This window comes from Dermacentor andersoni, chromosome 11 (assembly GCF_023375885.2).
Source record: "Dermacentor andersoni chromosome 11, qqDerAnde1_hic_scaffold, whole genome shotgun sequence".
Classification (NCBI taxonomy): Eukaryota; Metazoa; Arthropoda; class Arachnida; order Ixodida; family Ixodidae; genus Dermacentor; species Dermacentor andersoni.
Window position 1 is genome coordinate 89,479,842 of NC_092824.1, and position 10,824 is coordinate 89,490,665.

Genomic DNA, 10,824 nt, shown 5'->3' on the forward strand with positions numbered 1-10,824 from the left:
GAATTCTTAGGTTTTACATGCCAAAGCCACGGTTTGATTGTGAGACACGCCGTTGTGGGAGACTCCGAATTCATTTTGACAACGTGCCCCCAATGCACTGGACACGGGCTTTTTTTTTCTTTTTCTTTTCCATTTCGCCCCTTTCGCAATGCGGCCACCTCAGCCGGGATTCGATCCCGTGACCTCGCGCTTAGCAGCGAAGCACCATAGCCGCTAAGCCAACGCGGTGGGTAACTAGGATGTGAACGTCGTTCTATGTTAATTGCGATAACGGCTATTCATTAATCAAAAACTATTCGACAATCGATTCGATTCGATTGTGGCAATATTGCACTCGCAGGTAGATTTGAGTTGATCTCAAAAATCAAAATTCGCTCGCCCCTACTATGTGCTTCAGTAAAGCTCGGTGGTTGTCCATGGAACTAAGAACCTTTTGCTTTTCTATATATTTCTTAACAAATATTCTTTCTTGTTTTTTTTTTCTTCAGGGTATTTAGCAGCGTTTAGGTCAATAGTCTGACACTTTTTTTTACGAGTGGCTTGCAGAAAATATCTGTTACGGTCACAGTGACCTTCGCGGATATCATTGGTAAATATACCATTGGGCATACCTCCTCGTGCCCTTCTCCCTCTTTTTCGACAGTCGCAACGTCGCTTGACATGGTCCTCGGCCTAGCAAATCTAAGTACTCATCATATTTGTGAAGGAACAACGATAACAAACCCACCGTCAACATGTACCACTATTCAGGTGCAACAGGAACGTACGCCTTAAAACGTGAATCGAGAAGCTTAAAGAGTTCGGTGACAACAACAGTGACACTTTGCGATACCATTTGGTTTAGCGTGATCTCAGCCTCGTCGTTTTTTTAGTACCGCTGAGATGTTATCACAAGTCGTATCGCGCGTCGTTTCTGTTGCTGGTACCATCTTGTGGTAATGCTGAAGCAACTGACCATTTCGTATTCTGTTGCTTTTCTCGTCTTTAAGCATTAAGCAAAACAAAAGAAAAAGAAAGAAAGAAAAGAGGCAGCGTTTCGCCCTATTGAACTGTTGTTTTCCTTTTTGTTTCTGGTACTCTTTCTGTAGGAGCCCCGTCTATTGTACATCACCACGAGGGTATTTATTTCAAGGTGATTTCTTTGCCGAATTCATTGTGCATTGTTTTATTTTTCCATTTTTGGCAAATGTTTTCTTTGTTTTCTAGACAGACTGTTTTGTTATTTCCTCCTATGCTTGGTCAATGGCCCACAGAGGGTAGCGCAATTCCTATAGTAAAATAGCTATTTAAATTTTTGTTTCGCTATAGATTTTTATTTTTTTTACGTCAGAGAAGATAATTATCGCGTAATTATTTTCCTGTTATTTTTCTTTCTTCATCTCCGTCCACTCTTCATTTCACTTAAAATAATTCACTCTCCGAATTCGTTTTTGAATCGGTTATCTATTGCTCGTTTTTTTAACCTCATGACTGATTCAATTTGAGAACATGGAACTGCTCGAGCGAGGTCTCTTACTGCATTATGGCATCCTCTTTTATATATTTCATTTCATCGCTGAAGTACTTCCTTGCCTCCCGTTTTTCTGCAGCCGGCCCCCGATTGCGGGTACGTGCCATAGCCCAAGACCGTCATCATCAAGCCAAACAACAATGGCGCCAACGACGAGGAAAAGCCTCCTGACATGGTCCCGGTGCTGCGCAGGCCCGAGACTTCCGATTACGTCTTTTTTCTCCAAACACAGAACGTTTACTTTTAAAATTCAATGCTCAAATTGTGAACTCTCTTGTTATTATTATTATTTCTTTGTGCACCTAATTTACCCACCCGATGCATGGCCAATCCCCCACTGTGGGTACGTGCCATGGCCACTCAGGACAACAACAACAACAACGGCGACCACGCAGCCGCCGCCAGGGCCGGGCATGGCCGTCGCCCAACGGGGCGCCGCCAGCGGCGGCCTCTCGACGAGCCACCTGCCGTCGTCGTCGAGCACGTGGGACCCCCTGTGCTCCTCGCACGAGGAGCCCACGCCGCAGTGCCTGCTGAGGGCCCGGCGCGACATCATGGACATCTTCGCCGCGCCCCCCGCCGGCGTGTTCATCGCGCCGGAGGAGAACGACATCACCCGCATCGAGGCCCTGATCGTGGGGCCCCCGGAGACCCCGTACGAGGGCGGCTTCTTCCACTTCCTCGTCAAGTGCCCGCCCGAGTACCCGAACGAGCCACCGAGAGTACGCCTCATGACCGCTGGCGGCGCGCAGGTGAGCTCGACCGAGGCCGTGACGCTTTCGTGGCCGCTGCGAAAGGTAGTGGAGACGACGGTACTCATTCGACAAGCATAGGACACTCTTGGCGACTTGATGAAAGGGCTGAGCAACGGTCTATCAGATTGGAGGACGCCAGCGGTTTGCGTAGGCAAGAATCCAAGCTCTGATTGACATGCTGGGACCCGAGCGAAGCGTAAGCCGCTTGGCCCCCCGCAGCTTCTCATAGATCTCTATACTACTAGCAATGTAATGAAAGGGCAGCGCAACTGACGATCACAGATTAACAGAGAGGTTCACAAAAATATGGAGGCTTTAGGTGATTAACAACGGTAGAAGCAATGCCACTGAAGCTAACGTTTCGACAAGAGGACTTTGTCAGGGCAGTTACCGATGTCAGTCCCTGATGACAAGACGCGTTATTCAAGTGCAGCGACTATACGTGTTGACGGAAAGCACTGTAATTTACCTAAAGGAACAGAGCAATGCATTTTAAATAGAGGCGCATTCGTGGAAGAATCGTCGAATGTAGCTGCGAAGTAGAACTCTCGCCTGCTATTCACGTAACTTATGCTTAGCCTTGGGTCTGAAGGCACTAGGTGTCTCTCGAATTCTCTCTTCATTGATCTGGGAAACAAAGCAATTCTTACGGAAGGCGTGACTTGCAAGTAGGAGCGCACTTCCCTGTTGATCACGTCTGCTTTCGTTGGTTCAGCTCATCCGCCTGCACTGAAACGGTGACCGCATTGGTGTCATTACTGTGAGGGTGTCTGCCGAAGGCTCTCAAAAAATTTTAAAGATCATCTGCGGCAGATAACACCATTGTAGTCCCTAAGCTTGAGTACCCAGTGAAGCGGAGGTTATTAGCACGAGAAACCGAAATGCAAAATTAGCAAGCTTTCAGCTAATTACTACGGCACATATTGCAACTTACGTTTGGTAGCCAGGGACTTCTTAAAGTGGATACACTTGGAACGAATTCTGACCATGGCATTAGTTTCGAAGTGCCTGTTCCGCAGCTTGTGCGAAGAAATGCATTGGCGGTCTATTTTGTGCTTCATTGCATAAAACGACTGCGAGCAAGACGAGAACAAGGTGAAAGCAGGAGCCAATTTTTGGCTCCTGCTTTCAACTTGTTCTCGTTTTGCTCATAGTCTTGAATTTCCATCTCCCGCCTTTCACGTGTTTGCCCTCAAATGCATAAAAGATTGAAGGTCTGCGCATTTTTACCGCAAATTTGATGACGCATGTCTCGAAAATGGTGTCATCAAGGGAATTTTTTTCTTAGTGTATATGCCATGCAATCTCACCAGCTACAATTTGTAAATTGCAATATGTGCCGCAAGGTAATTATTTTAAACTTAATTAGCGAATTTTAGTCATTAATCAATTATTCCTTTTGGTTTCTCATGCAAATAATGCCTGCCTCTCTTGAGTTATTTTTGACCTTTGCAAAATTTTGGCAGTCTTGACAGCAAACAACCTATATCGAAGCTGTTCAGAGAGCGCTGGAACAAGCACATTACGTGAGGTAACCAAAAATTTCAGTGCCAGATGAAAAAAAAGTTGTCTAGAGCCTCTGGGCATATACGTGCAACGTTATAGGAGATGTGCTGCCTCTAATCCTATGAGTGTTGTGATTTTTGTTCGATATTTGTTGTTACGTACCGTCAAATCGTTTTCGACTCCTGCGGACACCATGCATATATGGGCGACAATTAAATTTCCTTAAGTCTAGTTTTAAGCTTACGGAGATGGTTATCTGTGGCCCTAAGAATGCCATTTGCCCATTTCGGACACCGGCGACCCAGTTTTCAATTGCTTTCAATTTTAACGAACATTAATTGACGTTTGCTACGACTCACGTAGCAAGATTTAATTTGCGTTCCCTTGGGGTGGACATGTTGCATAGAGGGGTAACGTTATGAAAGGATGTTTCATAAAACCGGAATCCCGTATGTCTTGACAAAAATAACAAATCTTTACTTTTGTTATCTTTTCATCGAAGGAACTGTGGGGTTTGATTACAGTTCAGACGAAAAGATTGGTTTCTTCGGTAGTACATGGGCATTCTCAAGACTACGCCAGCACCGGAGCTTAAAGATGCTTCTGTAAAGTGATTAGCATTCTTTGTATATTTTAGCCGCCTTTCGGTCTGTCGGTGCATAACCTGGCGCTGACACGGTTCCTTAAAAAGCTGCAGAAAAGACCGCCTCTTTATCTCTATGATCCCTCGCTCTCGACTTTTTTCACGGAGCTCTTCAATGCTACGACCACACTCCTCAGGTGCATGTCCGACTGATAAAAATGCGAACGCCCGCTCTTCAAACTGACAACGAACAAAAGTGTTACGCTTTAGATAGACGCCTATGCAATCACGCTGTAGTTCATTCGAAGTCAGATATGCTGAGCCCTAAATTCTACAATTCCGGCGGGACATAAGTGGCCGTGGTTAGAAGGCCGCGTTTTTCTCTCGCATTTACCGTTAAACCACCACGGCATTTTTAATGTATCTTTAATTTTTTTTTGTTAGCTTTACGATATCCGCAATTTCCGGCGCCGCCTGCAGGTCAGCCTGAACCCCAACTTTCACCCAGACGGCAAGGTCTGCCTCAGCATCCTGGGAACCTGGCCCGGACCGGCCTGGACGCCCGCGCTCTCCATCAAGAGCGTCCTGGTGTCCATCCAGTCGATCATGTCCGAGAACCCGTACTACAACCACCCGCAGTTCTGCGTGGAGCGGACGCCGGGCGACGTGAGCCGCTACGGCGCCATCATTCAGCACGAGACCATCCGGGTCGCGGTGTGCGACGCCGTGCAGGCGTGCCTCGACGACGACGACGGCATCTGTCCACCGTGCCCGCCACCGCCTCCCGCTCTGAGGGAGGTGGTGTTCAAGACGTTCGCTGAGTCGTACGACAGGTACGAATAGAAGTGTAACAGCGCGACTGTGTGACGAGGACATAAGCCGAAGATAAAACGCCTCGTAAAAAAAAAACAAAAAACATTAGAACCTCCAATGAAAAATAAAAATTCTGGAGTTCTACGTGCCAAACGAACGATCTTATTATGAGGCACTCCTTAGGGGAGGACTCACGAATAATTTCGACCAGCTGGGGTTATTCTGCGGGCTTAGAGTGACGCCTGTCACCGGCAAAATATGCCGAGAGCGAGTGGGGCTATACTAATCCAGGTACAACTAAATTAGGAAGGCCCACAAAGCTTCAACAAGACACTCCCTCACCAGATAAGGAATTTCCCTCCCTGGTGCAGTATTCGGCCACGCCCTCCCAGATGGCTCACTCAATTACCCAATGGCCCACAGTCCCCAGCAGCTGCGGAGCACCTGAGCAAGGCGGCGGTCAGACCTGTAAGGCAGCAGAGGGTGCCAAGAATCTCTGAGTCCGGACAGGGCGCCAATGGAAACTGACCCTTGCGACGTTTAACACCCGAACCCTCTCGAGTGAGCCTAGCTTAGCAGGACTCTTTGAGGAACTATCAGACATTGTTTGGGATATCATCGGCCTTGCTGAGATTAAAACTGGTGAGGCTTATACATTGCTGAATAACGGACATGACCTCTGCTATAGAGGTCTCCTAGATAAGAAGCAATACGGTGTAGGATTCCTAATCCATAAGGACATAGCGGGCAACATTAACGAATTCTACAGCATTAATGAGAGGGTAGCTGTAGTCGTAATCAAACTTAATAAGCGGTATAGATTAAAGGTAGTACAAGCCTGCGCTCCAACATCCAGTCACGATGATGAGAAAGTAGATCAGTTTTGTGAAGATATTGAATTAGCGATGAGAAAAGTGCAAACTCAATATATTGGAATGAGCGCCTTGAATGCAAAAGTGGGGTAAAAGCAGGCTGCTGAACAAGCAATTGGCAACCACGGCGTCGATTCTAGGAACGCTAGAGGACAGATGCTGGTAGAATTCGCAGAAAGCAATAAGCTTCAAATAATGAACACCTTTTTTCAGGAAGCGTAGCAACAGAAAGTGGAACTGGAAAAGCCCTAATAATACTTTCTGCTGATCCCAGCATAGTGCAGGATGTAGAAATGATAGGTGGGGTAAAGTGCAGTGATCATAGGTTAGTGAGGGCTAGGAGTCACCTCAATTTGAATAGAGAAAGAGCTAAATAGGTCAAGAAGAAACAGGTCAACCTAGAGGCAGTAAGGGTAAAAGCAGACAAATTCAGGCTGGTACTTGCAAACAAATATGCAGCCTTAGAACAGAGAGATGATGATGACATAAAGCTGATGAATGAAACCGTAACTAGCTTGGCTTCAGAGGCAGCAATTGAAGTAGAAGGCAAGGCACCAAGGCAACCAGTAGGCAAGCTCTCCCAAGTAAAAAAGGACCTAATAAAGAAATGACAAAAAATGAAAGTGTCCAACTCAAGAGATAGGATAGAATTCGCGGAACTGTCAAAACTGATCAACAGGGCGAAAATAAGGGCTATTCGAAACCATAACGTGAGAAAGACTGAAAAAACCGCAAAAATGGACGCAGCCTAAAATCGGTGAGAAAGAAACTTGGCATAGGACAAACCAAGGTGTATGCACTGAAAGATAAGCAGGGTAACATCATCAGCAATCTCGAAGATATAGTGAAAGCAGCGGAAGAGTTCTATACTGACCTGTACAGTACCCAGAAGAGTCAGGATACCTCAATTCGAAACAGTAATGAACAGGATACAGGAACTCCTCCTATAACTAGCGATGAGGTCAGAAGGGCCTTGCAAGACATGAAACGAGGAAGAGCGACAGGAGAACATGAACTAACAGTCTATTTAATCAAAGATGGAGTAGACATGAGGCTTGAAAAACTGGCGGCTCTTTATACGAAGCGTCTATTGACTGCAAGGGTCCCAGAAAACTGGAAGAATGCAAACATTATACTAATCCACAATAAGGGACACGTTAAAGAACTGAAAAATTATAGACCCACTAGCTCACTCCCAGTATTATATAAAATATTTACCAAAATAATCTCCAATAGAATAAGGGCAACACTGGACTTTAGTCAACGAACGGAACAGGCTGGCTTCGGGAAGGGGTACTCTGCAATGGATCACATCCACGTCATCAATCAGGTTATCGAGAAATCCGAAGAGTACAATAAGTCTCTCTATGTGGCTTACATAGATTACGAAAGGCACTTGATTCAATAGAGATACCAACAGTGATAGAGGCATTACGGTATGAAGGAGTACAGAACGCTTACATAAATACCTTGGAAAATATCTGCAGAGGTTCTACAGCTACCTTAATTCTACACAAGAGCAGGAAGATACCTATAAAGAAAAGGGCCAGACAGGGAGACGCAATCTCTCCAATGCGATTCACTGCGTGCTTAGAAGTATTCAAACTATTAAACTCGGGAGGCTTAGGAGTAAAGAACGACGGAGAATATCTCAGCAACCTTCCGTTTGCCAATGACATTGTTCTATTCGGCAACAATGCAGACGAGTTACAACAAATGATTGAGGACCTTAACATAGAGAGTGTAAGAGTGAGGTTGCAGATTAATATGCAGAAGACAAGGTTAATGATAAATAGCCGGGCAAAGGAACAAGAGCTCAGGATCGCCAGTCGGCCTCTAGAGTCTGTGAAGGAGTACGTTTACCTAGGTCAATTAATCACAGGGAACCCCGATCACGAGAAGGAAATTCATAGAAGAATAAAAATGGGTTGGATCGCATACGGCAGACATTGTCAACTCCTGACTGGAAGCTTACGATTATCATTGAAAAGGAAGGTGTATAATCAGTGCATTTTACCAGTGCTGACATGTGGGGCAGAGACTTGGAGACTGACAAAGAAGCTTGAGAACAAGTTAAAGACCACCGCACAAAGAGCGATTGAACGAAGATTGCTAGGCACAAGGTTAAGAAACAAAAAAGAGTGACTTGGATAAGAAAGCAAACGGGTATAGACGATATTCTAATTGACATCAAGAGAAAAAAATAGAGCTGGGCAGGTCATGTAATGCGCCGGTTAGGTAATCGTTGGGCCATTAGGGTTACAGAATGGGTACCAAGAGAAATAAAACGCAGTTGAGGACGACAGAAGACTAAGTAGAGCGACGAAATTAGGAAAATCGGGAGCGCTAGTTGGAATCGGTTGGCGCAGGGCAGGGGTAATTGGAGATCGCGGGGAGAGGCCTTCGTCCTGCAGTGGACATAAAACAGGATGATGATGATGATGATGATGATGATGTTTAACGTTATTACCGGTACACGGGCGGGCGTTTCTAAATGGACGAATTGTTCTTTTTATTTCTTCTTAAGCACCATTGGACCCAATTGAACTCGCTAGGACCAAAGTGAACAAAAGAAAGGGGGAAGGGGGAGTCTCCTCAAGGGTCGTAACCTTGATATGCCACGGATATGCTTGCGACTGTATTCTAGCAGCTTACACATGCATGAACACACTATGGCTAATTCTTTTCAATGACTTGCCCACCATTTACTACTTTTTTTTTTCTTCGTTGAATTTTTTAACTGGAAAAACAATTGCACCTCTTTAAGGGCCATTAGCCTTTCTGTGGCTAACACTAATTAAAATTTCCTGAGCACCATCAAAATCATGAAACAGTGGATCAGCTCCGGCAGATATCGACGGCTCTTCGGTTCGTAACATCTTCATTGAGAATTCTGTTCAGGGTAGAAAGGCGTTCAAGAATTCACCAATCATTACTTCACTATGAAAGATCGCTGTTAGGTTTTTCTATGTGCAAACAACATTTGGTTGAAGAAGTGGTGCATTATTTAAAAAGAAATTTCGCCACAAGTTTTTAACATCTCAGAAACGCTAAGTGCTTCTTTATATCGCGGAGATCAAATGCAAATATATTTTACCTGGAAAATAACATTGTAATTATGCTATTATTATTTCGTTGCTTCGCGAGATTACTCGTCTAATGAGGTCCACTTGGAACTGTCGTAATACTGACTGGACTTGCAGGTATCTCCACCGGTGTCCTATCGGAACCGAATGGGTCTCATTAAAAAACGCAATTGAACGCAACGTTTCTGACTCTGCAAAGACAAACATTGACTTTCAACTAGGAATGCTTATTGAAAACGAGATATATATACTTTATATATACGTTGCTGAATCAAAATACCTCAGCTTAAAAGGAATAAGCAAGAACAGTAGCACAGTGCTGGTTTGGGCCACATTACCTCTTGGTAACATATTAACAGCGTGGTAAATGACATGAACAAGGAATCCGACAGGACGAGCGCTGACTTCAAACTTTTTCCGAATTTCGTTGTGCTTGTCTTTTACTGGCGCTGTTATAAAATACCAAAGAAAAACATGACTTTCTATCGCCTATACCGCTTATTTCTTTGTAACTTTTTTTTAATCATCCCTCAACATGTTCATACCTCTCGCTCACGAACAAGGTTCCCAGTGCAAAGTCGATGCCTGTCATTGTCTGCTCTTCGGTTTGTGTCTTCGTTAAAAAGTGGCGTTGTTACACTTTGAATAGCGCAGAACCAATATATGGCGTCGCAGGTACGAAGCCGCGGTGAAGTTGCGCCTGGAGATGACCGGTAGGCCAATGAACGATCCGTTCGGCATCGCAAGGGGTCGGTACGGCTACAAGACGCTGCTGTCGAGACTGAGGGACTTGAAGGAGAGGGTCCGACGAAGGAACGAAATTTCCGCCCAGAAAAGCGACCAAGCGACGCGTTGCAAGACTCCCTGCTAACCACGATTCCTATGGGAGTGGGGCTCGCTAAAAACGATTAAATGAGGCGCCTAATAAAAAACGTGAAGCCTAGTTCAAGGCTGTGGCCACGATTACTGCGTCGCATGGGAGAGAGAGAGTCAGTGATAGTAAAGAGAGGAAGGTTAACCAAAATCAATAACCCCTGCGGTGCCCAGGCTGGGTTGGCTGTTCTCGAGTGTGTCGTAGTGGTGTACGTGATAAGACGAGAAGCAATATGGAGTAAGAACAAGACGGGAGAGCGTCTTTTCGAGCAGAGAAAATGGGACCCACTGTGGAAGAATTTCAACTTATCATTAGTTGCTGCTGTGCTAGGTGCTGTTAGTTGCTGCTGCGCTAGTTGTGCAATGTAACATGACGAGAAACGATGGGAAATCAGAACAGGACAGGTCCTATTAAACTGGTGACATTAAAGCGGTGTGTCAGGACAAGAAGCAATGTGAAGTGGGAACAGGACAGGTCCCATTACACCGCGTCCCATTACGCGAGATGTTTGGATCAACTAGCCTAGCAAGAAACAGCGGTATGTTCTACAACTGCCCGCAGCAAAAGCCCGCTTTCATATGTGTATATACCATGGTCTCCGAGATTGGGATGCCCGCGCTGTTAAACAGCGTGCGTTGCCCTAGCTGCAAGTGTGGCGGTTCAGCGACCATAAGAATGATGATTAGTACATGGAATGGACTTACCTGAAATTACTCCTTCCATGACTTCGAACGGCTTCTCGATTTCGTAAGTTGATCATATTCACTAATATGTTCCGTCATAATCGAAAGCATTTACGATGAACACGCGTGTGCGCAGGAGCTT

The 10,824-nt window shown here is 45.4% G+C and overlaps 1 protein-coding gene across 1 annotated transcript; it reads left to right on the plus strand.

Annotated features, from left to right (window-relative positions):
- Positions 1-1,118: 1,118 nt before the first annotated feature.
- Positions 1,119-10,074, plus strand: LOC126517888 (ubiquitin-conjugating enzyme E2 Z-like). The gene is made up of 3 exons (XM_050167707.3): positions 1,119-2,262; positions 4,835-5,187; positions 9,801-10,074. Exons 1-3 carry the CDS (start codon positions 1,489-1,491, stop codon positions 9,994-9,996), a joined length of 1,323 nt encoding a protein of 440 aa, XP_050023664.2. The 5' UTR covers positions 1,119-1,488; the 3' UTR covers positions 9,997-10,074.
- Positions 10,075-10,824: the final 750 nt, after the last annotated feature.